General features: G+C 59.8%; 1 protein-coding gene and 3 non-coding genes across 4 annotated transcripts in view; 3 read left to right on the forward strand and 1 right to left on the reverse strand.

The window, feature by feature from the left end:
* LOC134544777 (uncharacterized) overlaps positions 1–11,261 on the forward strand; it is a 39,155-nt gene extending 27,894 nt beyond the window's left edge. Inside the window, exons 7-8 of the mRNA XM_063388513.1 lie at positions 4,386–4,575; positions 7,680–11,261. Coding sequence (XP_063244583.1) covers positions 4,386–4,575; positions 7,680–10,295 — 2,806 coding nt within the window. The 3' untranslated portion in view covers positions 10,296–11,261. The remainder of the gene's footprint in view (positions 1–4,385; positions 4,576–7,679) is intronic.
* A 6,459-nt stretch (positions 11,262–17,720) lies between these two features.
* LOC134544799 (U1 spliceosomal RNA) lies at positions 17,721–17,883 on the forward strand. Its single transcript, XR_010078056.1, has one exon. It is a non-coding gene; the product is annotated as a U1 spliceosomal RNA (small nuclear RNA).
* A 299-nt stretch (positions 17,884–18,182) lies between these two features.
* Positions 18,183–18,302, reverse strand: LOC134544832 (U5 spliceosomal RNA). The gene has a single exon (XR_010078087.1). It is a non-coding gene; the product is annotated as a U5 spliceosomal RNA (small nuclear RNA).
* A 543-nt stretch (positions 18,303–18,845) lies between these two features.
* LOC134544800 (U1 spliceosomal RNA) lies at positions 18,846–19,008 on the forward strand. Its single transcript, XR_010078057.1, has one exon. It is a non-coding gene; the product is annotated as a U1 spliceosomal RNA (small nuclear RNA).
* The last annotated feature ends 2,557 nt before the right edge of the window (positions 19,009–21,565 follow it).

Here is a 21,565-nt window from a genome sequence, read left to right on the forward strand (position 1 = left end):
GAGGAAGAGCACGGAGGACGGGTGCAGGCAGAGAGTCGGAACCGGGGGCAGAAGGGGGCTTGAGACGGAGGAGGAGTGTGCGCACCTCCGATGGCGTGGCGAGAGGGAATGGCAGAGAGTCCGGAAGAACGGGCAGAGTGACGTGATGTGCGAGGGGGGGGGGGTGTGTCCCCGTCGTCCGAAGACTCGGAGGAGAGGGTGGGGGGGTCAGCGGAGGCAAACGTGGTCGCGAGGTAGGCAGCGACCGCCTCCGATCGCTCAGGGGCAGTCTCCGCCACCCCGGCCGGGTGGGTGAGTGGGGGAATAGTGGTGGGGACCGATCGGAGGCGCCGGACGTAGGTCCACAGAGAGCCGGATGCAGAGGCGAGGGAGCCGAGACGCCGGGTCTCCAAATGCGCCTTCCACGCCGCGACCATCCGGCGGCACCGGCCCCGCAGCAGGAGGAACACCATCCGTGTCAACGGGGACCGGTTGGCCTGCCACAGGCCGCGGAAGCGGTCGCGCAGGACCACGGCGTCACGCAGGTAAGGCGGGAAGGGGGTGATGCGGGTACTTGGAGTGGCCAGCGGAATGTGAGCGGAGGCGGCCGCAGAGACGGCCCGGGTGAATGACACGACGTTGGCGTCGAGACGGTCGGGGGTGTCGAAGGGGAGGGTGAGGTCGAGTGATGATGAGAGGGTGGTCTGGAACCCATTCCAGTCGGCGTTGCGGAAGTCGAAGCGGGGAAGGTGCGGGTTGGAATGGGGGTAGAAGTGAAGGGAGCCGAGGACGGGCAGGTGATCCGAGGCCCCGGCGGTGAGCGTGGTGAGACCAGAGATGATGGGGAGCGGTGTGGTGAGGGCGAGGTCGATGATACTGGGATGACGGTGGTGCTGAGCGGGGAAGAATGTGGGGGTGGCGGGGGCGCAGATGGAGAGGTTAGTACGCCGGAGGAGCTGACGGAGGGAGCTGCCTCGGCGGTTGGCCGCGACGCAGCCCCAGTAGGGATGGGTGGCGTTGAAGTCCCCGGCCAGCACGACATGGGCATCGAGCCGACCGAGGGCGACAACGGCGGCAGAGGGGAAGGCAAATTGGGGTGGGAGATACACGGAGACTAGAGTCAGGGAGTAGGGCTGTCCGAACAGGCGCACGGCCACAGCCTCAGTCGCGGGTGAAGGTGGAATGTGTCGGCGGTGATGGGTGAAGGTGTCGCGCACCAGGAGTGCCACCCCACCCCCCCGACCATCACGGTCGGAGCGGTGGACGGCATATCCCGGGACGCGGAGGGGTACAGCGGGGGTCAGCCAGGTCTCTGATAGGAACACGACATCGGGTGAGTGCTCGTCGACGAGGTGAAGGAAGTCGAGAAGCTTAGGGAGCAAAGAAAAGGCGTTCCAGACTAGGAGCTTAAGGGGCGGCGGGGGATCCATCGAAGAGACCCAGAAGCGCTTGGAGGAGCACCTCGAATCTCTCCGAAGGGGACTTGGCATGGGACAGGGCGGTCAGGGTGCGGCGAATGAAGGGAAAGTACTGCCGAAACAGCTGGATGAGGTCACGTATGATCGCGGTGAATGAAGTGTCGTCAGCGTCCGGTCGGTGAGATGAGGGGTCCTGAGGTGCAGATGGAGATGGCCCGTCGCGGGAGGGGAACAGGGTGGCGGCGGCGGAACCGCGCCGAGTCCAGGCGTTGGAGGTGACGGCGGGAAAGGCACGAGCGTCGGTCAAGTTTGGCGGTCGCGGTCGCGGTGCCGGGGTGGCCTCAGGCTGTTGTCGGGGGGGGTGGCGTCTGAGGTAGGCCTGGTTCACCCGGCAGTCCATGGAAGTCGCGAAGTGCGCCTCGCCGCAATTGACGCACTTCGGAGTCGTCGAAGTGCACTCGCGGGACCGGTGGGGCCCGGCACACTTGAAACAGGCCACCGGCCTCTCGCAGCGTGTGGATGGGTGGCCGGCCTGCTGGCACCGGTAACACTGCGGGACCCGCCCGCTGCCACGATAGCGTTCGACGGAGACCACCCAGCAGCCCAGGGAGCGTAGAGCCAGGAAGGGAGCTGCCTCCCCCAGGTGGTGAGTATTAACCAGGAACGGACGGGTCGTGGCGGTGTCGGTGACGCGGAGCGGAGTGACGGAAGCAACGGGTAGGTCCAGGTCGAGGAGGGCGGCGTGCACCTCCTCGGGGGTAGTGGTGAGTGGGAGACGCTTCAGGACGAGTCGGTCCCCCTTCTCGTCCTGTCGCAGGTGCGTGAAAGGCTGATGGCCGAGCTGGGTGAGGTGGTTGTATAGGAAGGTGTGATCAGCGGCGTTAGAAGTGTAAAAGGAGGTGCGGCCGTCGACGGAGGTGATGGATAGCTTGCCAGAAAGGAGCGACTGAAACGATTGGGCCAGGGTGAAGGGGCTGGTGGTGATGGGGAGGCGGCAGCCGATGGGCGGCATGCGGGTAGGCTTGACGGTGGCGGCGGCGGAGGCAGATGCGGGGGCGGCAGCAGGTTGGGTGGGAGGCCGGGTGCGGGGTCCAGGTGCAGATGCGGAGGTGGATGGTCGAGGCGACGGCTGACGAGCAGCGGAGGTCGATGGCTGAGTCGCGGCGGTCGTAGTCGGTCGGGGGGTGGTGCGGCGGGTGAGGTGTGAGATGCGGGATGACGTGGATGGTGCAGGTGACGAGTCCCGGGACGAGGTCCCCTCCTCGCCGGCGGAGTCGAGCTCGAGGGCGCCAAACCGGTTGGAGATGGAGGTGCGGTCCTCGGCGCGCCCCATCCTCGGCCGCTTCACCGTCCGGCGGGGGAGGCTGAAGCCGGTGTCCATCGGCACGTCCCGGGGGGCCGCAGGCTCGACAGGGATGAGTGGCAGTGAGGGGGAAGGCGCTGAGAATGGCGAGGAGATGGGGTGAGAAGCAGAGGGGGTGAAAGTGCAAACTGTCGTGGTCGTCATGGTGGTGGTCGTGGTGGTGAGGGTTGCTGCCATGGTGACGTCCGGGGTGAAGGGGGTGTCGGAGCAGAAGCCAGGTGGCACCATCTGGTGATGCTTGGACTCCGACACCTTCGTGCAGCGCTCCTGGGTGCGGATCCCGGTCCGGCTGGGGGTGGGGGGCGGCGAGCATCCCTCTGCTCCAGCATCGCCCGAGGCACCCGTCCGGTCTCGGTGGCCACCAGGAGGCCTGGTGTAGTCCCTCAATGGCGGTTGGAGTCGGCCCTCAAAGTCGGAGTCCCCCAGGGGCGGGTCCTCCCCGGACCCCCCCTCGGCCATGCCGACGAGAAACAATCAAGTCGGCAGGCCAAGAGCCACACCTGGGAGGAACTACTCTTCTCGGCCACCTGGTGACAGCCCCAGGAAGCAGCAGCAGCAGTCAGCAGTCAGTTAAAGGTGGAAGAAGATGGAGTGAATATAATAGGAGTGATGCTGAGTAGAACTTGTAAATAAAAATAAAATAATAATTAGTGGAACCCGAGGGTTGAATTTATTTCTGCAGAGTCCCCCCAGCAATGCCCAGGGGGGGACCCTGTTGCTTGCTGCTGAGAGTTACCAGATCCGGATATGCACCCAGCAGCAAGTCTTCGCACCAGAAACGACTGGTCGGATTATAAAAGCACGCGAGGAAAACTCGAATTAACTAAGGAAATCCCTGCAAACCACTCAGAGTAGCACCTAAGAGCAGTTTGAAGGGAAACCAGAGCACGGTTGAAACTTTGAAAATCCGGACTATATAGGAAAAATGTGCGGACCACCACTAATGGTGAAAATAGCGTACGGTCGTGCAGCCTGAAGCCGCGAATCGTCCGAAAATCGCCTCGTGGGACACGGCACTCGATATTTCGTGAAACCCTAGGTATGTTGCTAATGGAAAAAAGTTCCCCTCTCGACTGTGCCGTGGTGCCCGCCTTTTTGCCGAGGCGGACGCGACGACCCGAGTGCCGCCACGCGGCAAACGGTGTAACCAAGTGCCGCCACGCGGCAAACGGGGTAACCAAATGCACGCGGCGGTCGACCGTCGCCGTGGGTACAGAAACAAAGGAAACGAGGTGCGAGTAGAAACGGGCAGTTGTAGGAAGAAATTGTATTTGCATTGTTGGTGTGTACTGTCATGTAGTGTGATGAACTGGCACGGGAGTGTTATGTCTGGGGAAAGAGCTGTTTCGGAGGTAGAAGTACATAACCTCAAAACACGTTGATGAGGTGGTCCGAGCTCCAAGTGAAATAGAAAAGCGAAACACTGCGCAGCATACTTACCTGGCGTAGGGGCTACCCTGTGTGCGGGTCGTTTTGAGTGTGCTTACGCGCGTAGTTGTGCTCTTTTCGCTGAATTTCGGTTTTCCCCCCCTCCCCGCTTCACCCCCGGGTCCATCGGTTTTGCTGTAACCCCGCGAGTGTGTAAATTCCTGGTCGTGTGCGCGTGCGTCGGTGCTGCCGCCTAGCGGCGGCAGTCAGAAGCTGCTGGAGTTGCGGTGCCTGGTGCTGCTCCTGGTGGCGGGATCTACAAGCTGCTGGCCTGCGCGGGACTTCGCCGAGCGCCGCCTGGATGGTGCTGCCCCTGGTGGCGGCCTGCGCAACTCCGTGCTGCCCGCGCCCTGTGTCGTCATCGCAGGCGATCGTCTGCTGAATAATGTGAGCCCGACCCATATTTCACGCCCGATTCCGATCTGTTTCATTTCCCTTATTTTCTGGTTTATTTTTATGCTACTTGTGGTTCCACATTCTTTCCTTGCTGGTTCTATTAATTTTCTGCGCATTCATTTACCGTTTTTGCTGTTCTTGCTTGCTGCTCCCTGCGACGAGTCCGTGTGTCATGGCCGCCTGGTCTCTCGTTTCGTTCTTATAAATTTTGCTTGGCCGCTTCGTGCGTTTATGTTTGCACTCTTAATTACTGCTGTGCTTATTTCTGTTTTTCTATTTGCAGAATATTTCTTGGCCCTTGCTCTGTGTCGCGCGCGCGGTTTCTTTGCATTTTCTGTGTTCGTGATTTTTTCGTTTTGCTGTCTGCGACCTCGTGGCATTTTTGTGGTCGTCATTTCGTGTATATTTGCTTTGTACTTTCGTGTTTCGGCCCTGTATTTTTCTTGCTTTCTGTTTTTGTGCTTGGGCCTCGTGTACTTAGCGGTTTTGCGTGTTTTTTGTTGCCGTTTTGTTTATTTCGTATTTTTGTGGTTCGTGTTTCCTGTTTGTGGTAATTGTCTCGCTGGCCATCTTGTCTTCTTCGGCTTGCCTGGTGGGTGGCCTTCGGCAGTCCAGCATACAGCCAGCACTTGTTTTCGGTTGCTGTTAATGGCCGCCTTCGCGGCGAACAATCGATCCTTGTTGGCCTCGTTAATTGGAGCGCGGCATACTTGCGATCATTTTCTTGCATTTAATTTTCTGTTTCTGCGGGCGAGTTCTTTTGTGTGTTCTTTTTGCTGTTCCTTTGTTTCATTAATTTCTTCTCATTATGGCGAGTGAACCTTCTTGCACGAACATTACCTGTACGTCGGATACCGATGTTTACGAACATTATTATATCTCTGAGGGTCTTGCCCAGCCTGCGCGTTCTGGGGCTCTTTCCCAGCCTTCTGTTTGTGTGGCTGTCAGCGCGGTGGCGCCTGGCTGCATTGTGTCGCCTGTGATGTCCTCCTCGCAGCCTGAGCGGATTGCGCGGCCTTTGTCTCGGCAACTGGCGCGTGTTGATGGTGCTGGTGGCGCCGGCCCCCGGCCTGGGGCTGGGGCGCGGCGCTCCCTCAGTCTTGATCGGCGGGCGGATGGCCCCCGTACGCGTACCCAGTCCTCGTACGTTGGATCCAAGCAGCCTGGGGGGAGTGGCGTGCCGCCGCCGCCTGTGGCAGATCCCTACGCGGCCCGGCGGCCCAGCCTGACGCCGCCAGCTGTTTCGGAGGTGGCCCAGCCCCCGGTTGAGTCGCGCCAGCTGTCTGAGGCGGATGCTGCTGTTCCTGCTGCGGTGGGGCTGCCGGTGGTCTCCCTCCGGTGTGCCACTACCACCGCCACCACCTCCAGTGTGACGACGACCAGCCGGACCACTGCTGCTGGAGGACATGTCCTTGCTGTGCCCGACTATTCACTGCGGTATCGTGGCATGGTGGGCGATTCCGCTGCGCCTGCTGACACCGTGGTGCCTGCGGCAGCGGCTGGCGCGCCTGCGCCGCCCGTCTCGTCGGGTGCTGGGGAACCTGTGTCTGTTTATTCAGGTCCCCCATTGGTGGTGCCCCGTCCGAAGCCCCAGGTGGTGGCTCCGGGCGTCCAGGAGCCGGTGCAGCTGGGCAAGAGAAAGCGCGTTGCGGCCCAGGGAGATTCTTTGCTGTCCCCTGACTCGGAGCGTGAGGAGCCTGGCGGTGGTTCTGGTGGGCCTTTGCCTCCCCGGGCCATGCCGCCGCCCCGTGGGAAGCGCCCCAAGGCTGGGGGTGCCCGCGGCCGGTCTTCTCGGCTGTCGCAGACCTCCAGTGGATTGTCTACCTCTCGTGACGATCTTTCAGATATCTCGGCTGTTGCTGGCCCCAGCTCTGGCCGCCAGGCGCGTCCGCCTGTGCCCAGTGTGCCCTCGCCCCGGCCGGCGGTGTCCTCTGCTGGTGGTGCGCCGGCCCCTGCGCCGCCTCTTACTGGACGGAAGTCCTGGCCGCCTGTCATCGTGTGCCAGGGCGGTCTTTCGCCCACTGCGCTGAGAGACTTGCGGGATCTGCGGCCGCATTTCACCGCTGACTTTGAGGCCAAGAGTTTTGCTCGTACGTCCACGTTTCAGATGCGCAACAAGGCGGACTTCGAGAAGATGCGCACCATTCTGCGGGAACGTGGCATGGCGTTCCACACCTGGGCCAGTCAGGAGGACAGGAATGCTCGGGTGGTGATCCGGAACCTCCACCTGGACACCCCGGTGGAGCTCATCTCCGAGTTCCTGACGGAGCAGGGCATTGCCCACAGCAAGGTGGTGCGTATGGGCAGCAGGGGGCCCCAGCCCACGCCGTGGCCGCTCTTTCTCGTGGTGCTGGACGGCGTGACGCAGAAGGCGCAGGCTCTCCAGCTGAAGCACCTGGGCCACGTTGCGGTCAAGGTGGAGCTGTACCGTGGCAGCCTCCGGGCTGTCCAATGTTATCGGTGCCAGGAGTTCGGCCATTCCAGCCACAACTGTGACAACCCTGCAGTGTGTGTGCGCTGTGGGGGGGCCCACCGGTCCACCGAATGCTCTCTTGATCCTGCCTCTCCGCCCAGGTGTGCGCTGTGTGGCCTGGATCACCCGGCCAACTTCTCAGGCTGTCCTTCTCGGTTGGCGTACGAGGAGCGTCAGGCGCGCCGCCGCAGGCCTCCAGCCCGGGGCCCTGGCGGGTTTGATGCGACCCAGGGCAGTCAGTTTCCAGGTCTGCCGGCCTCTCGTCGTGATGGAGTGGACTACGCGGGGGCGGTTGCGGGCACTTCCCGCGGCCGGCCTGCTGCTGGCGGTGCTGATGCGCCCCCCGAGGGCGGGCGCGGCCTGGCTGCTGACGTGCAGGAGATCATCCGCCTGCTGAAGGACCTGCGCCTCTCGTCCTGGTTGCAGTGCATCCGGCGCACGCTTGTTGCCCTGGCGCGTGCCCCCACTCTCCTGGAGAAGGGCGAGGTGCTGCTGTCTGCTCTGCTGCGGCTCTTCGGCGATGACGCTGCTGGGCCCGGGCAGGCTGTGCCCGCCGCTGGTGCTGCCTCTAATGACTAGCCTGCTTCTGTGGAATGCCCGGTCTGTCCGTTATCATTCCCAGGAGCTGGCCGACATCCTTCACCGCTGGACGCCCGACCTGGTGCTGCTCACCGAGACCTGGCTCAAGCCGCACTTGGCGCTTGACGTCCCGGGCTACGTGTGCCACCGGGCTGACCGCCATGCTGGGCCGCGGGGCGGGGTTGCTGTGCTGGTGCGGTGCCACATCCCCCACTACCGCCGTGCTGTTCCTGCGCTGGCCGCGGCGGAGGCGGTGGCTGTTCGGCTGACGTCCACGCGCCCGGCCCTCACGGTGGCGGCCGTCTACCTGCAGCCTAATCGGGTGCTGCCCGCGGCGGACCTGCTGCTGCTGGCCCGGCTGGATGGTGCTGTCCTGCTGGCTGGCGATTTTAACTGCCGCCATACTCGCTGGGGCTGCGCCGCCGACACCTTCCGTGGCCGCGCCCTCTTGCGGTTCACCGCAGCGTGCGACCTCACCATCCATGCGCCTCCTTCGCCTACTTACTGTCCTACCCGGGCTAACCAGCGCCCTTCTGTTCTGGATTTGTGCCTGACCACCCAACGGCTCACCGTCGTTTCCTTGGCCGTCCTCTCTGACCTCGCCTCGGATCACTTACCGGTGGTCGGTGTTCTCCAGGGTCTTCTGGCTGCTGGCCCTCCTCTGCGGCGGCGCGACTACCAGCGGGCGGATTGGCCGGCCTTTCGGAGGCACCTGGATGACCAGCTGGACCTGGGGCTGACGGTGGCGACCCCTGAGGACCTGGATGACGTGGTGGAGCGGTTCGCTGCCGCCATTGGCTGTGCGGAGCGTGCGGCCATCCCGTTGCGGCCTGTGCGCCCGGGGGGCAAGCCTTTGCCACCACCCCTGCGTGCGCTGATCCGGATGCGGAATGCTGCCCGGCGTTGCTGGCAGCGCCTGCGCCACCCCCAGGCGCTGGAGGAATACCGGTACTACAAGGGCCGCTGCCGCCGTGCCGTTACCGACTGGCAGGCCTCTCAGCACCTTCTGGCCTTGCAGTCTTTATCGGCGCAGACGGGCTCGGTGTGGGGCTACGTCCGGGGCCTGCGCTCCCGTGCCGCTGGTGTCCCGCCGCTACAGTCTGGTCAGCGCTTCCTGGATGACCCCCGGGATAAAGCGGAGCTGTTGGCGGGCCACTTCGAGTCCACCTTCGTGCCGCACGCTGTCCCGGCGGCTGGGCCGACCGCTGCCGCCTTCCGGGATCTGCCGCCGCTGCCGCTCCCGGCCGCCGTGGGCTCCCTGCTGGTCACGCCTCGTGAGGTGGAGCGTGCCGTGGGCCGGCTGAAGCTGGGGAAGGCTCCTGGCCCTGATGGTGTGCGCCCCGTTTTGGTGAAATCCCTCTCCCGGAAGGCGCTTATTTATTTCACCAAGCTGTGCAACTTCAGTCTTCTTCTGGCGCACTTTCCTCTGCCGTGGCGTCATGCTGTGATCGTCCCGGTCCCCAAGACACACCCTGCCTCTCCAGATGTTGCCCAGTACCGGCCTATCTCTCTGCTGTCTTGCCTCTCCAAGGTGTTCGAACGCATGCTTCTTGGTCGCCTGGGGCTGCATCTAGCGGTCCATGGTTCCCTGCCTGATTTCCAGTTTGGGTTCCGCCGGCACTTGTCGGCCCTCCATGCTGTTGCGTACGTGTCCGACCTGATTACGGCCGGCTTCAACCGGCGGGCGCATTCCATCCTCGTGCTGCTGGACTTGAAGCGCGCCTTCGACTCGGTCCACCATGCCGCTTTGGTGCACAAGCTGCGGCAGACGGAGCTCAGTCCTCATCTGCTGAATCTCCTACAGAGTTTCCTCGCTGACCGCACGTTTGCTGTCCGAGTTGGTGGCGCGCTCTCCGGGATTCATCGGGTGGCTGCTGGAGTGCCGCAGGGGGCGATCCTGAGTCCTACGCTGTTCGCTGTGTTCCTGGCGGACATGGCGCCCCCGCCTGGGGCTACTTTGGCGCTCTACGCAGACGACACGGCGGTCCTGGTGACCGGCGACGATGCGCAGGTGCTGCAAGCGCAGGCGCAGGTGGCGTTGCGTCATTTGAGCGGCTACATGGCCTCCTGGGGTATCTTACCCAATCCTGCGAAGACCCAGGTGCTCTTCTGCACCAAGCGCCGCCGGCGGCCCCCGGCCCCACTGGTGCTCCTGGGCGTCTTGCTGCCGTACTTGCCTGCCGTGAAGTACCTGGGGGTGTTGCTGGACGCCACCTTCACCTGGCAGCCCCACATCACGGCGGCGGTTCGGAAGACCCGGATTCTGCACAGGACGTTGCGGCCGGTGCTGGGGGCGCGGAGTGGCGTGCCTCAGCCGACGCGGCTGTTGGTGTACAAGACCTACATCCTGCCGGTCTTGCTGTACGCATCGGTGGTTTGGGCGACGCTCCCCCGGACTTGCTGGCGCCCCATCAATTCGGTGCTGCACGCTGGCCTGCGTCTGGTGCTCGGGTACCCGCTGTGGACGCCCGTGGAATTGTTGTACCGCCTCTCTGGACTCCGGCGGCCGGTGGAGATGGTTGCTGCCTTCGCCCAGCGGTTCTTCCGACGCAACGAGCGCAGCCTCAACCCGTTGGTGCGGTCCATCGGTGACTACGACGTTGCGGAGCCCCATGCGCATCCTCGGATACGAGACTTTCTTCGTGCCGATCCCCCCTAACTTTGACATTTTTACGTGCTGTGCGTCGTTTGTCTCTTGCGGTCTTTGGTGTGCCTTGTGTGCTTCGGTGTGTTTGTGTTTTTCTTTTTCAGGTTATTTTGGACTGTAATTGGTTACTTGTGTCAGGGTGATGATTGTATATTAGTGTCTTGTTTGCTGTTTGTGTTTATTAAATGAGTGTTTTGTGTGCCTTCCCCCTCCCTCCTAGGCCCACTTGGTTCTTTGTTAGGGTTCGGGGGGGTGCTCTTGTTCAGCCTTCTGCTGTAATTTATTTATTTAGGGTTCTGTGTCCTTGTTTAACTTCTTGCCTGCGCTGGGTGTATTTTGTGCTTTTGTTCTGCGCCACGCTTTTCGTGGGTGCCTCCTGGCCTCTTTCTGGCCTTTTTATTGTTGGGGCTTTAGTTTTTAAACGGATCCCCCATTAGTTTGCTGTTTCTGCTATCACTTGTGCTTATTATATATTTTTAATTATTTCACTGTTTCTGAGACCAATGTGGCTGCCTTCCTTTAATTTAGGGATTTTTTATTCGCCTCACTAGGCATTCTTTTTGCGATGTTTTTAATCGTCGCTTTCTTTTGTTGCCGCGACCCGCGAGTGTTCGGGTCGCCTCTTTTCCTCCTTTTTATGGTTTCGGTGGCATATTGCCGCCCATGCATAGTTTTCGTTTTTTTTGTCTCGTGGTTGTTTTTGGGGTTTTTACTCCCCGCTTTTCGTCTCGCTAGCCGTTTAGGGGCTTCTCCTGTTGCCTGTTCTTGCTTCCTTTTTCCTTTTTCAATTTGTTTCGGGGTTTTTCGTGTTTTTCCCCCAATTTGTTTTCGACTTGTTTTCTGCCTTTCTTTTTCAGTGTTTTTCTTTTCAATTTGTTTTCATGTAAGAGCCTGCGGCTGAGGCATGTATTGTTCCTTTTTCCTTGTAAACCGATCACAGGTGTATTTTATTTTCTGTCAATACAATTATTTGAACTTGAACTTGCACTTCGGTTGAGCTGACCTCTGCGATTACCCCAAATGTGGGTAACTCGGGCGCGTAATTTTTGGTAGTCGGGACTGCGTTCGCGCTGTCCCGGTGAAAAAATTTCAACTTAGTAGTTGTGAAGTAGTGTTAAGAATTATGTACAGTGAAGTGTAATTTTTTTTTTTTTTTTCATCTGTGTATGGTATGTAATGCATTCGTAGGTCTCAAGTTTACGGTGCCTTGGCGAACAACCCCACCGTCTTGAAAGTGCGGAAGGAAGGTACGTAATTGTGCATGGTAATAGTTGAAAAAAGAAAAAAAAAATTCCCATGAACGATACTTGTCCAATTCGATTTTTCAGATTTCCCCCTCCCCGCCTCACCCCCGGGCCCAGTGGTTTAACGGTAACCGGCCCAGTGTGTAAACACTGGGCACAACAAAAAATTGTTTAAAGACTCATCAAATGTTCCCCTCCACGGAAATCTTTAGTTTTTTTTTTTTTTTTTTTTTTTTTTTTTTTTTTTTTTTTTTTTTTTTCAAAGGGAACTCCCACTGAAGGGAGTTACCCACCAAAAAATTCATCTTTAATATAAAAAGCGGATACAGGTGAACACAAATAAAACACAACATAGAACACGAATACATGGCCACAAGGGCGAATGGTGACAATCTTTATTCAACACTGACGAAACGGGGCCCCTCCGACGATACCGTCCTAGAGGTCCAGCTGCTTGTTGGGCGGCGAATCTTCTGTGGGCTGCCGGGGGCGACTCGGGGCGCAGAAGGTGCCGGGCCGCAGATGAAGACGGTCCGGAGCAGTGGCGATGTTAGGCAGTAGTTCACTGAGAGCAGAGATCTTGATGGGATGATGCCTGGTAACATTCCTCAGAGCCAACCGTGGACGTGGTGATCACCGTCGTCAGCTGCCGGGCCCACCAGCCGCGACTGCACCAGCGTCAACGTCATCAGGGTCAGGGCGTCTCAAATGATCGTAGGTAAAGAGCGGTCGGCGGGGGTGAGGGGCGTCAGGCAGGGGCTCTGCAAGGAGTCGGATCAGGGGGTTGTCAGAACGCCGGCAGTGGCGGAGAAACTTCTTAGTCACCTTGCAGAGCAGCTCGTGTAAGTGCGGGAGCCCAGTCTGGTCCAGGAGGGTCTGTCGTAAGGTGGCGCGAGGGAGACCGAGCAGGAGGCGGGCACCGAGAAAGTAGGACCGGGTGATCGGACGGAGGTTGTACAGAGAGGAGTGGACCCAAGCCGGGCACGCGTAGAGGAAGTGGGGAAGAACAAAGGAACGGTAGGCAGTCACACGAACGTCGAGAGGGGTGCCGGATGTCGGTCTGAGTATGGTGGCCAGCTGAGCCATGACGGCACGGGACTTGGTGCGGATTGAGTCGAGGTGCGGCAGAAAAGTAAAGGTATTGTCTAGGGTGACCCCCAGATAACGGATGCGAGGCGACCAGGGGATGGCTACGGTGGAGATGACTGGCGGGTGGTCGTGGTGTGGATGAAGTCGGGAGAAGAGGATGGATCGTGATTTAGAGTGATTGAGCCCGATGCCATGCGCGAGGAACTGATTGTTGAGGGAAGTGAGGCCGCGGCCGAGACGGTCGCAGAGCAGCCGCTCGGAAACTGAAGAGGCCAGGAGACAGGTATCATCGGCGTACTGGACAAGATAGGTGCCGGGAGGGGGCTTGAGATCAGAGATGTGGAGGGTAAAAAGTAGCGGTGAGAGAATGGCGCCCTGGGGGACGCCGGCGGAGATGGGGCGGGGGCCGGAGAGGACCCCCTCCACCCGAACCCGGAAGGTGCGACCCTCCAGGAAGGAGCAGAGGAGGCGGATGAGATGAGATGAGAGGTCGGTGGCAGAGAGGCGCTGGAGGAGCTGGGCATGCGGAACGGAATCGAAAGCACGGGCGAGGTCAAGAAGCACCATGCCCGTGTGTTGCCGCCTGGCGAATCCCTGGACCACCAGGTGCTCCACACGGGCAATGGCGTGGGTCGTCGAGTGGCGGGGGCGGAAACCGAACTGGTGGCGGGGTAGAAGGTCCAGGGTGGTGACTTGAAAGAGGAGACGGCGGTGGATCGCCCGTTCCGCGACCTTGGACAGAATAGGAAGAAGCGAGATGGGCCGAAAAGATGAAGGGAGAGACGGGGGCTTGCCAGGTTTGGGGATGGGTGAGACGACGGCGGTTTTCCAGGGGGTGGGGAAGTGGCAGAGGAGGAACATTGCGTTGAAAAGACGGGTCAGAAACACAAGGGCCTTGCGAGGTAGGGCACGGAGCACGGGGGAGGGCAGAGAGTCGTGGCCAGGAGCAGAACGGGGCCGAAGGCGGGCGAGCAGGGTGCGGACCTCGGAAGGCGTGACGAGCGGCAGGGGGAAGGTGGCCGGAAGGGGGGGCAAAGTGACGTGGCGAGACAGGAGGCGGGCCCCGTCCTCGTCGTCCGAAGACTCGGAGGACAGGGAAGGGCCGGGTGCGGATGCGAAGGTGGTCGCCAGGTAGGCGGCCACCGCCTCGGATCGCTCCGAGGCCGTTTCCGCCACACCCGTGGGGGTGGTCAACGGGGGGATGGTGGTAGGAACCGAGCGGAGACGACGGACGTGAGACCAGAGGGAGCCGGAGCAAGCAGAGAGGGATTGGAGACGCCGAGTCTCCAGACGGGCCCTCCACTCCGCGACCAATCGCCGGCAGCGCCCCCGCAGCACCAGGTACACCCGCCGGTGCAGCAGGGAACGACTAGCCTGCCAGAGGACGCGGAAGCGGTTGCGCAAGGACAAGGCGTCCCGGAGGTAAGGCGGAAATGGGTCGACAAGGGGACGGGGGGGAACCAGAGGTATGTTGGCAGAGGCGGCCGCGGAAATGGCGTCGGTCAGCGAGAGAACGTTGGCGTCAAGGCGGGCAGGGGTATCGAACGGAACAGACAGGTCTATGGCAGCGGAGAGGGAACGCTGAAAACCGCCCCAGTCGGCCTTGGGAAAATCGAAGCGGGGGAGGTGGGGGTTAGAACGGGGGTGAAAGTGAAGTGTGGCAAGAACAGGCAAGTGGTCGGAGGTGCCGGAGGTGATGGTGGTGAGATCCGAGAGAATGGGGAGGGGCGTGGACAGTGCAAAGTCGATGATGCTGGGTTGCCGGTTGAGCTGGGCCGGAAAAAATGTCGGGGTCGGAGGGGCATAAAGAGAGAGAGGAGTACGCCGAAGGAGTTGCCGGAGGGAGCTGCCTCGCCGGTTCGCGGCGGCACAGCCCCAGAAGGGATGGGTGGCGTTGAAGTCCCCGGCCAGCACGACGTGGGCGTCGAGCCGACCGAGGGCGACAACGTCGGCCGTGGGAAAGGCGTACTGAGGGGGGAGGTACAAGGATACCAAGGTCAGGGAGTACGGGAGGCCGTGCAAGCGCACAGCAACCGCCTCGGCCGCGGGGGAAGAAGGGATGCGACGGCGATGATGTGAAATGGTGTTGCGGACGAGTAACGCCACCCCCCCGCCCCGACCATCGCGATCGGCACGGTGGACCGCATACCCGGGGACCAGGACGGGGGCAGAGGGGGAGAGCCAGGTCTCAGAAAGGAACACGACGTCGGGCGATCGCTCGTGGAGCAGGTGCAAAAGGTCGTGGAGCTTAGGGAGGAGGGAAAAGACGTTCCAGATGAGGACACTAAGGGGAGGGGCGGGATCCATCGAAGAAATTCAGAAGGGCCTGGAGGAGCACTTCGAACTTCTCGGTGGAGGTGCGGGCTCGGGAGAGTGCCGTCAGGACAGACCGGATGAGCGGGAGGTACTGTCGGATGAATGAAATGAAGTCGTGAATGAGGGATGAAAGCGACGAGCAGTCTGAGTCGGAGGCAAGCGGTCGAGAGTCAGAAGAAGGAGCGGAAGGAGGAGGGTGCGAGGTGGCAGAGGGGGGAACAACCGGTACAACGGGGGGAGGGCGTGCCCAAGCATTGGTGGAGAGAGCAGGAAACGTCTTGGGATCGGACAGGGACGGGACAGAGGGCCCGGTCCCCACGGCAGTCGTCGTGGCGTCAGTGAGTCGTTGAGGGTGTCGGCGCAGGTAAGCCTGAATCACGCGACAGTCAGTGGAAGTAGCGAAGTGGGCCCCGTCACAAAGCGTGCAGCGTCGGGTAGTCGAGGTGCAGTCCCGAGACCAGTGGGGCCCAGCGCACTTGAAACAGGCGAGGTCCCGGTGGCATCGGGAGGACGGGTGTCCAGGCCGCTGGCAGCGGTAGCACTGAGGTACGCGCCCCGAGCCGCGGTATTTCTCAACTGCCACCACCCAGCAGCCCAATGTCTTCAACTTCAGGAAGGGGGCTGCCTCACCCAGACCGGATGTAGTGACCAGGAAAGGCCGGGTCGTTGAAGTAGGAGAGGTGCGCATGGCCACCACAGATGCCACAGGTAGGTGCAGGTCGAGCAGGGACTGGGTGACCTCGTCAGCCGTCGTGGAGAGAGGGAGTTTCTTGATCACAACTCGATCGGCACGCTCGTCGGGGCGGAGATGGGTGTAGGGTTTATATCCGAGGCGTTGGAGTTCGTCAAATAGGAGCTGGTGGTCCTGAGGGTTGCTGGTATAAAAGGAGGTGCGGTCATTGACGGAGGTGACAGAGAGAGGACCGGAGAGGAGAGACTGAAAACGTTGTGCAGTGGCGAAGGGGCCGGCTGTGGGCGTGAGAAGGCAGGCGATCGGAGGCATGCGAGGCGTGCGAGGAGTGGAGGTAGGCGGGCGAGGCGCCGCCGAGGAGGAGGCACGAGGCTGCGAGGCTGGAGGGCGGGGTGGAGCACGAGATGAGCTGGGACTCGTCGAAGAGGGGCCCGGGAGAGTGGTGAAGGGCACAGGAGGAGGTTGCGTGTCGGGCCGGTGCCGCTTAGCATGCTGCTTGCGGCGGGGCTTGGCAGTCAAGGGTCGGTCCGAGGAGGCAGCCCCAGCGCCGTCGTCGGTGTCGGTATCCGGTAGACTGAGGAGACTGTCGTAGCGGTTGCTGGTAGGGACGGCATCGTCGGAGGAGTGCTGGTCGGGGTGGGCGCGCTTGACGGTCTTCGTGGGAACGATGAAGCCGGTGTCCATGGGAGTAGCAGTCGCAGCAGGAGGAACGGCGGCAGGCGGTGAGTCGGTCGGCAACAGCGGAAGAGAAGGCGCAGGAGACATGATCGGTGAAGTGATGCAGGCCGTGGTGGTAGTAGTAGTCACAGTTGGTGGTGTTGGAGCAGAGGTAGTCGTAGGCAGAGCGAGGATGGTGGAGACGTCCAGGCCGTGAAGATGTTTCGTCTCGCTGACCTTAATGCAAACAGTCTGGGTGCGCAGCCCGGCTGGCGCGGGGGAGGGAGGCGGAGCCACCCCCCCGACCCCAGCAGCGCCCGCCTCCCCAGACCCGACTTGCATGGTCTCCAAGCGCTGGCGATGCGGTCCACAGTATTGTCGTGGCTGGGGTGGCCGATTGTCAGTAGTCATCTCATCGCCAGAACCGGCCTCGGCCGAGGGCCTCGGACCAAAGTCGTCCCCGCCCTGGTTCGGCGTCATCGGGAGAGAGTCCATTCCAAACTCTCCCCTCGGCCTCCCCAATAGGCTACAACTTGGTTGCCGGGAGTCACAAGAAGTGGCCTCGGCCGATGGCCTCTGACCGAGGTCGCCCCCGCCCTGGTTTGGCTTCATCGGGAGGGAGTCCATTCCAAACTCCCCCCTCAGCCGCCCCAATAGGCCGCGACTCGGTGGCGCACAGCACTCACAAGAAGAAGATCTAGGATCTAAGAACTAGATCTACACAAGAGCACTCCTGGTGGTCGACTCAGGAACTAGCAGCAGCAGGTCTCGGCGGCTCGCTGAAATTGCTGAAAGGAAACCAGTTAGTGAATGGCCAAAAGTGCTCAGATTTGCTTCAAAAAGCTTTTAAAAAATTCCCCTGAACAGTTTGATGCCTTTGAAGGGAAACCAGAGCACGGTTGAAACTTTGAAAATCCGGACTATATAGGAAAAATGTGCGGACCACCACTAATGGTGAAAATAGCGTACGGTCGTGCAGCCTGAAGCCGCGAATCGTCCGAAAATCGCCTCGTGGGACACGGCACTCGATATTTCGTGAAACCCTAGGTATGTTGCTAATGGAAAAAAGTTCCCCTCTCGACTGTGCCGTGGTGCCCGCCTTTTTGCCGAGGCGGACGCGACGACCCGAGTGCCGCCACGCGGCAAACGGTGTAACCAAGTGCCGCCACGCGGCAAACGGGGTAACCAAATGCACGCGGCGGTCGACCGTCGCCGTGGGTACAGAAACAAAGGAAACGAGGTGCGAGTAGAAACGGGCAGTTGTAGGAAGAAATTGTATTTGCATTGTTGGTGTGTACTGTCATGTAGTGTGATGAACTGGCACGGGAGTGTTATGTCTGGGGAAAGAGCTGTTTCGGAGGTAGAAGTACATAACCTCAAAACACGTTGATGAGGTGGTCCGAGCTCCAAGTGAAATAGAAAAGCGAAACACTGCGCAGCATACTTACCTGGCGTAGGGGCTACCCTGATCAAGCAGGGGGTTCCCCCAGGGTGAGGCTCTTCCCTTGCACTTCGGTTGAGCTGACCTCTGCGATTACCCCAAATGTGGGTAACTCGGGCGCGTAATTTTTGGTAGTCGGGACTGCGTTCGCGCTGTCCCGGTGAAAAAATTTCAACTTAGTAGTTGTGAAGTAGTGTTAAGAATTATGTACAGTGAAGTGTAATTTTTTTTTTTTTTTTCATCTGTGTATGGTATGTAATGCATTCGTAGGTCTCAAGTTTACGGTGCCTTGGCGAACAACCCCACCGTCTTGAAAGTGCGGAAGGAAGGTACGTAATTGTGCATGGTAATAGTTGAAAAAAGAAAAAAAAAATTCCCATGAACGATACTTGTCCAATTCGATTTTTCAGATTTCCCCCTCCCCGCCTCACCCCCGGGCCCAGTGGTTTAACGGTAACCGGCCCAGTGTGTAAACACTGGGCACAACAAAAAATTGTTTAAAGACTCATCAAATGTTCCCCTCCACGGAAATCTTTAGTAAAAGGCGAAAGATTTATGCGTTTGAAGGGAAACCAGAGCACGGTTGAAACTTTGAAAATCCGGACTATATAGGAAAAATGTGCGGACCACCACTAATGGTGAAAATAGCGTACGGTCGTGCAGCCTGAAGCCGCGAATCGTCCGAAAATCGCCTCGTGGGACACGGCACTCGATATTTCGTGAAACCCTAGGTATGTTGCTAATGGAAAAAAGTTCCCCTCTCGACTGTGCCGTGGTGCCCGCCTTTTTGCCGAGGCGGACGCGACGACCCGAGTGCCGCCACGCGGCAAACGGTGTAACCAAGTGCCGCCACGCGGCAAACGGGGTAACCAAATGCACGCGGCGGTCGACCGTCGCCGTGGGTACAGAAACAAAGGAAACGAGGTGCGAGTAGAAACGGGCAGTTGTAGGAAGAAATTGTATTTGCATTGTTGGTGTGTACTGTCATGTAGTGTGATGAACTGGCACGGGAGTGTTATGTCTGGGGAAAGAGCTGTTTCGGAGGTAGAAGTACATAACCTCAAAACACGTTGATGAGGTGGTCCGAGCTCCAAGTGAAATAGAAAAGCGAAACACTGCGCAGCATACTTACCTGGCGTAGGGGCTACCCTGATCAAGCAGGGGGTTCCCCCAGGGTGAGGCTCTTCCCTTGCACTTCGGTTGAGCTGACCTCTGCGATTACCCCAAATGTGGGTAACTCGGGCGCGTAATTTTTGGTAGTCGGGACTGCGTTCGCGCTGTCCCGGTGAAAAAATTTCAACTTAGTAGTTGTGAAGTAGTGTTAAGAATTATGTACAGTGAAGTGTAATTTTTTTTTTTTTTTTCATCTGTGTATGGTATGTAATGCATTCGTAGGTCTCAAGTTTACGGTGCCTTGGCGAACAACCCCACCGTCTTGAAAGTGCGGAAGGAAGGTACGTAATTGTGCATGGTAATAGTTGAAAAAAGAAAAAAAAAATTCCCATGAACGATACTTGTCCAATTCGATTTTTCAGATTTCCCCCTCCCCGCCTCACCCCCGGGCCCAGTGGTTTAACGGTAACCGGCCCAGTGTGTAAACACTGGGCACAACAAAAAATTGTTTAAAGACTCATCAAATGTTCCCCTCCACGGAAATCTTTAGTTTTTTTTTTTTTTTTTTTTTTTTTTTTTTTTTTTTTTTTTTTTTTTTTTTTCACAAAGGGAACTCCCACTGAAGGGAGTTACCCACCAAAAAATTCATCTTTAATATAAAAAGCGGATACAGGTGAACACAAATAAAACACAACATAGAACACGAATACATGGCCACAAGGGCGAATGGTGACAATCTTTATTCAACACTGACGAAACGGGGCCCCTCCGACGATACCGTCCTAGAGGTCCAGCTGCTTGTTGGGCGGCGAATCTTCTGTGGGCTGCCGGGGGCGACTCGGGGCGCAGAAGGTGCCGGGCCGCAGATGAAGACGGTCCGGAGCAGTGGCGATGTTAGGCAGTAGTTCACTGAGAGCAGAGATCTTGATGGGATGATGCCTGGTAACATTCCTCAGAGCCAACCGTGGACGTGGTGATCACCGTCGTCAGCTGCCGGGCCCACCAGCCGCGACTGCACCAGCGTCAACGTCATCAGGGTCAGGGCGTCTCAAATGATCGTAGGTAAAGAGCGGTCGGCGGGGGTGAGGGGCGTCAGGCAGGGGCTCTGCAAGGAGTCGGATCAGGGGGTTGTCAGAACGCCGGCAGTGGCGGAGAAACTTCTTAGTCACCTTGCAGAGCAGCTCGTGTAAGTGCGGGAGCCCAGTCTGGTCCAGGAGGGTCTGTCGTAAGGTGGCGCGAGGGAGACCGAGCAGGAGGCGGGCACCGAGAAAGTAGGACCGGGTGATCGGACGGAGGTTGTACAGAGAGGAGTGGACCCAAGCCGGGCACGCGTAGAGGAAGTGGGGAAGAACAAAGGAACGGTAGGCAGTCACACGAACGTCGAGAGGGGTGCCGGATGTCGGTCTGAGTATGGTGGCCAGCTGAGCCATGACGGCACGGGACTTGGTGCGGATTGAGTCGAGGTGCGGCAGAAAAGTAAAGGTATTGTCTAGGGTGACCCCCAGATAACGGATGCGAGGCGACCAGGGGATGGCTACGGTGGAGATGACTGGCGGGTGGTCGTGGTGTGGATGAAGTCGGGAGAAGAGGATGGATCGTGATTTAGAGTGATTGAGCCCGATGCCATGCGCGAGGAACTGATTGTTGAGGGAAGTGAGGCCGCGGCCGAGACGGTCGCAGAGCAGCCGCTCGGAAACTGAAGAGGCCAGGAGACAGGTATCATCGGCGTACTGGACAAGATAGGTGCCGGGAGGGGGCTTGAGATCAGAGATGTGGAGGGTAAAAAGTAGCGGTGAGAGAATGGCGCCCTGGGGGACGCCGGCGGAGATGGGGCGGGGGCCGGAGAGGACCCCCTCCACCCGAACCCGGAAGGTGCGACCCTCCAGGAAGGAGCAGAGGAGGCGGATGAGATGAGATGAGAGGTCGGTGGCAGAGAGGCGCTGGAGGAGCTGGGCATGCGGAACGGAATCGAAAGCACGGGCGAGGTCAAGAAGCACCATGCCCGTGTGTTGCCGCCTGGCGAATCCCTGGACCACCAGGTGCTCCACACGGGCAATGGCGTGGGTCGTCGAGTGGCGGGGGCGGAAACCGAACTGGTGGCGGGGTAGAAGGTCCAGGGTGGTGACTTGAAAGAGGAGACGGCGGTGGATCGCCCGTTCCGCGACCTTGGACAGAATAGGAAGAAGCGAGATGGGCCGAAAAGATGAAGGGAGAGACGGGGGCTTGCCAGGTTTGGGGATGGGTGAGACGACGGCGGTTTTCCAGGGGGTGGGGAAGTGGCAGAGGAGGAACATTGCGTTGAAAAGACGGGTCAGAAACACAAGGGCCTTGCGAGGTAGGGCACGGAGCACGGGGGAGGGCAGAGAGTCGTGGCCAGGAGCAGAACGGGGCCGAAGGCGGGCGAGCAGGGTGCGGACCTCGGAAGGCGTGACGAGCGGCAGGGGGAAGGTGGCCGGAAGGGGGGGCAAAGTGACGTGGCGAGACAGGAGGCGGGCCCCGTCCTCGTCGTCCGAAGACTCGGAGGACAGGGAAGGGCCGGGTGCGGATGCGAAGGTGGTCGCCAGGTAGGCGGCCACCGCCTCGGATCGCTCCGAGGCCGTTTCCGCCACACCCGTGGGGGTGGTCAACGGGGGGATGGTGGTAGGAACCGAGCGGAGACGACGGACGTGAGACCAGAGGGAGCCGGAGCAAGCAGAGAGGGATTGGAGACGCCGAGTCTCCAGACGGGCCC

This window comes from Bacillus rossius, unplaced genomic scaffold, assembly GCF_032445375.1.
Source record: "Bacillus rossius redtenbacheri isolate Brsri unplaced genomic scaffold, Brsri_v3 Brsri_v3_scf50, whole genome shotgun sequence".
NCBI lineage: Eukaryota > Metazoa > Arthropoda > Insecta > Phasmatodea > Bacillidae > Bacillus > Bacillus rossius.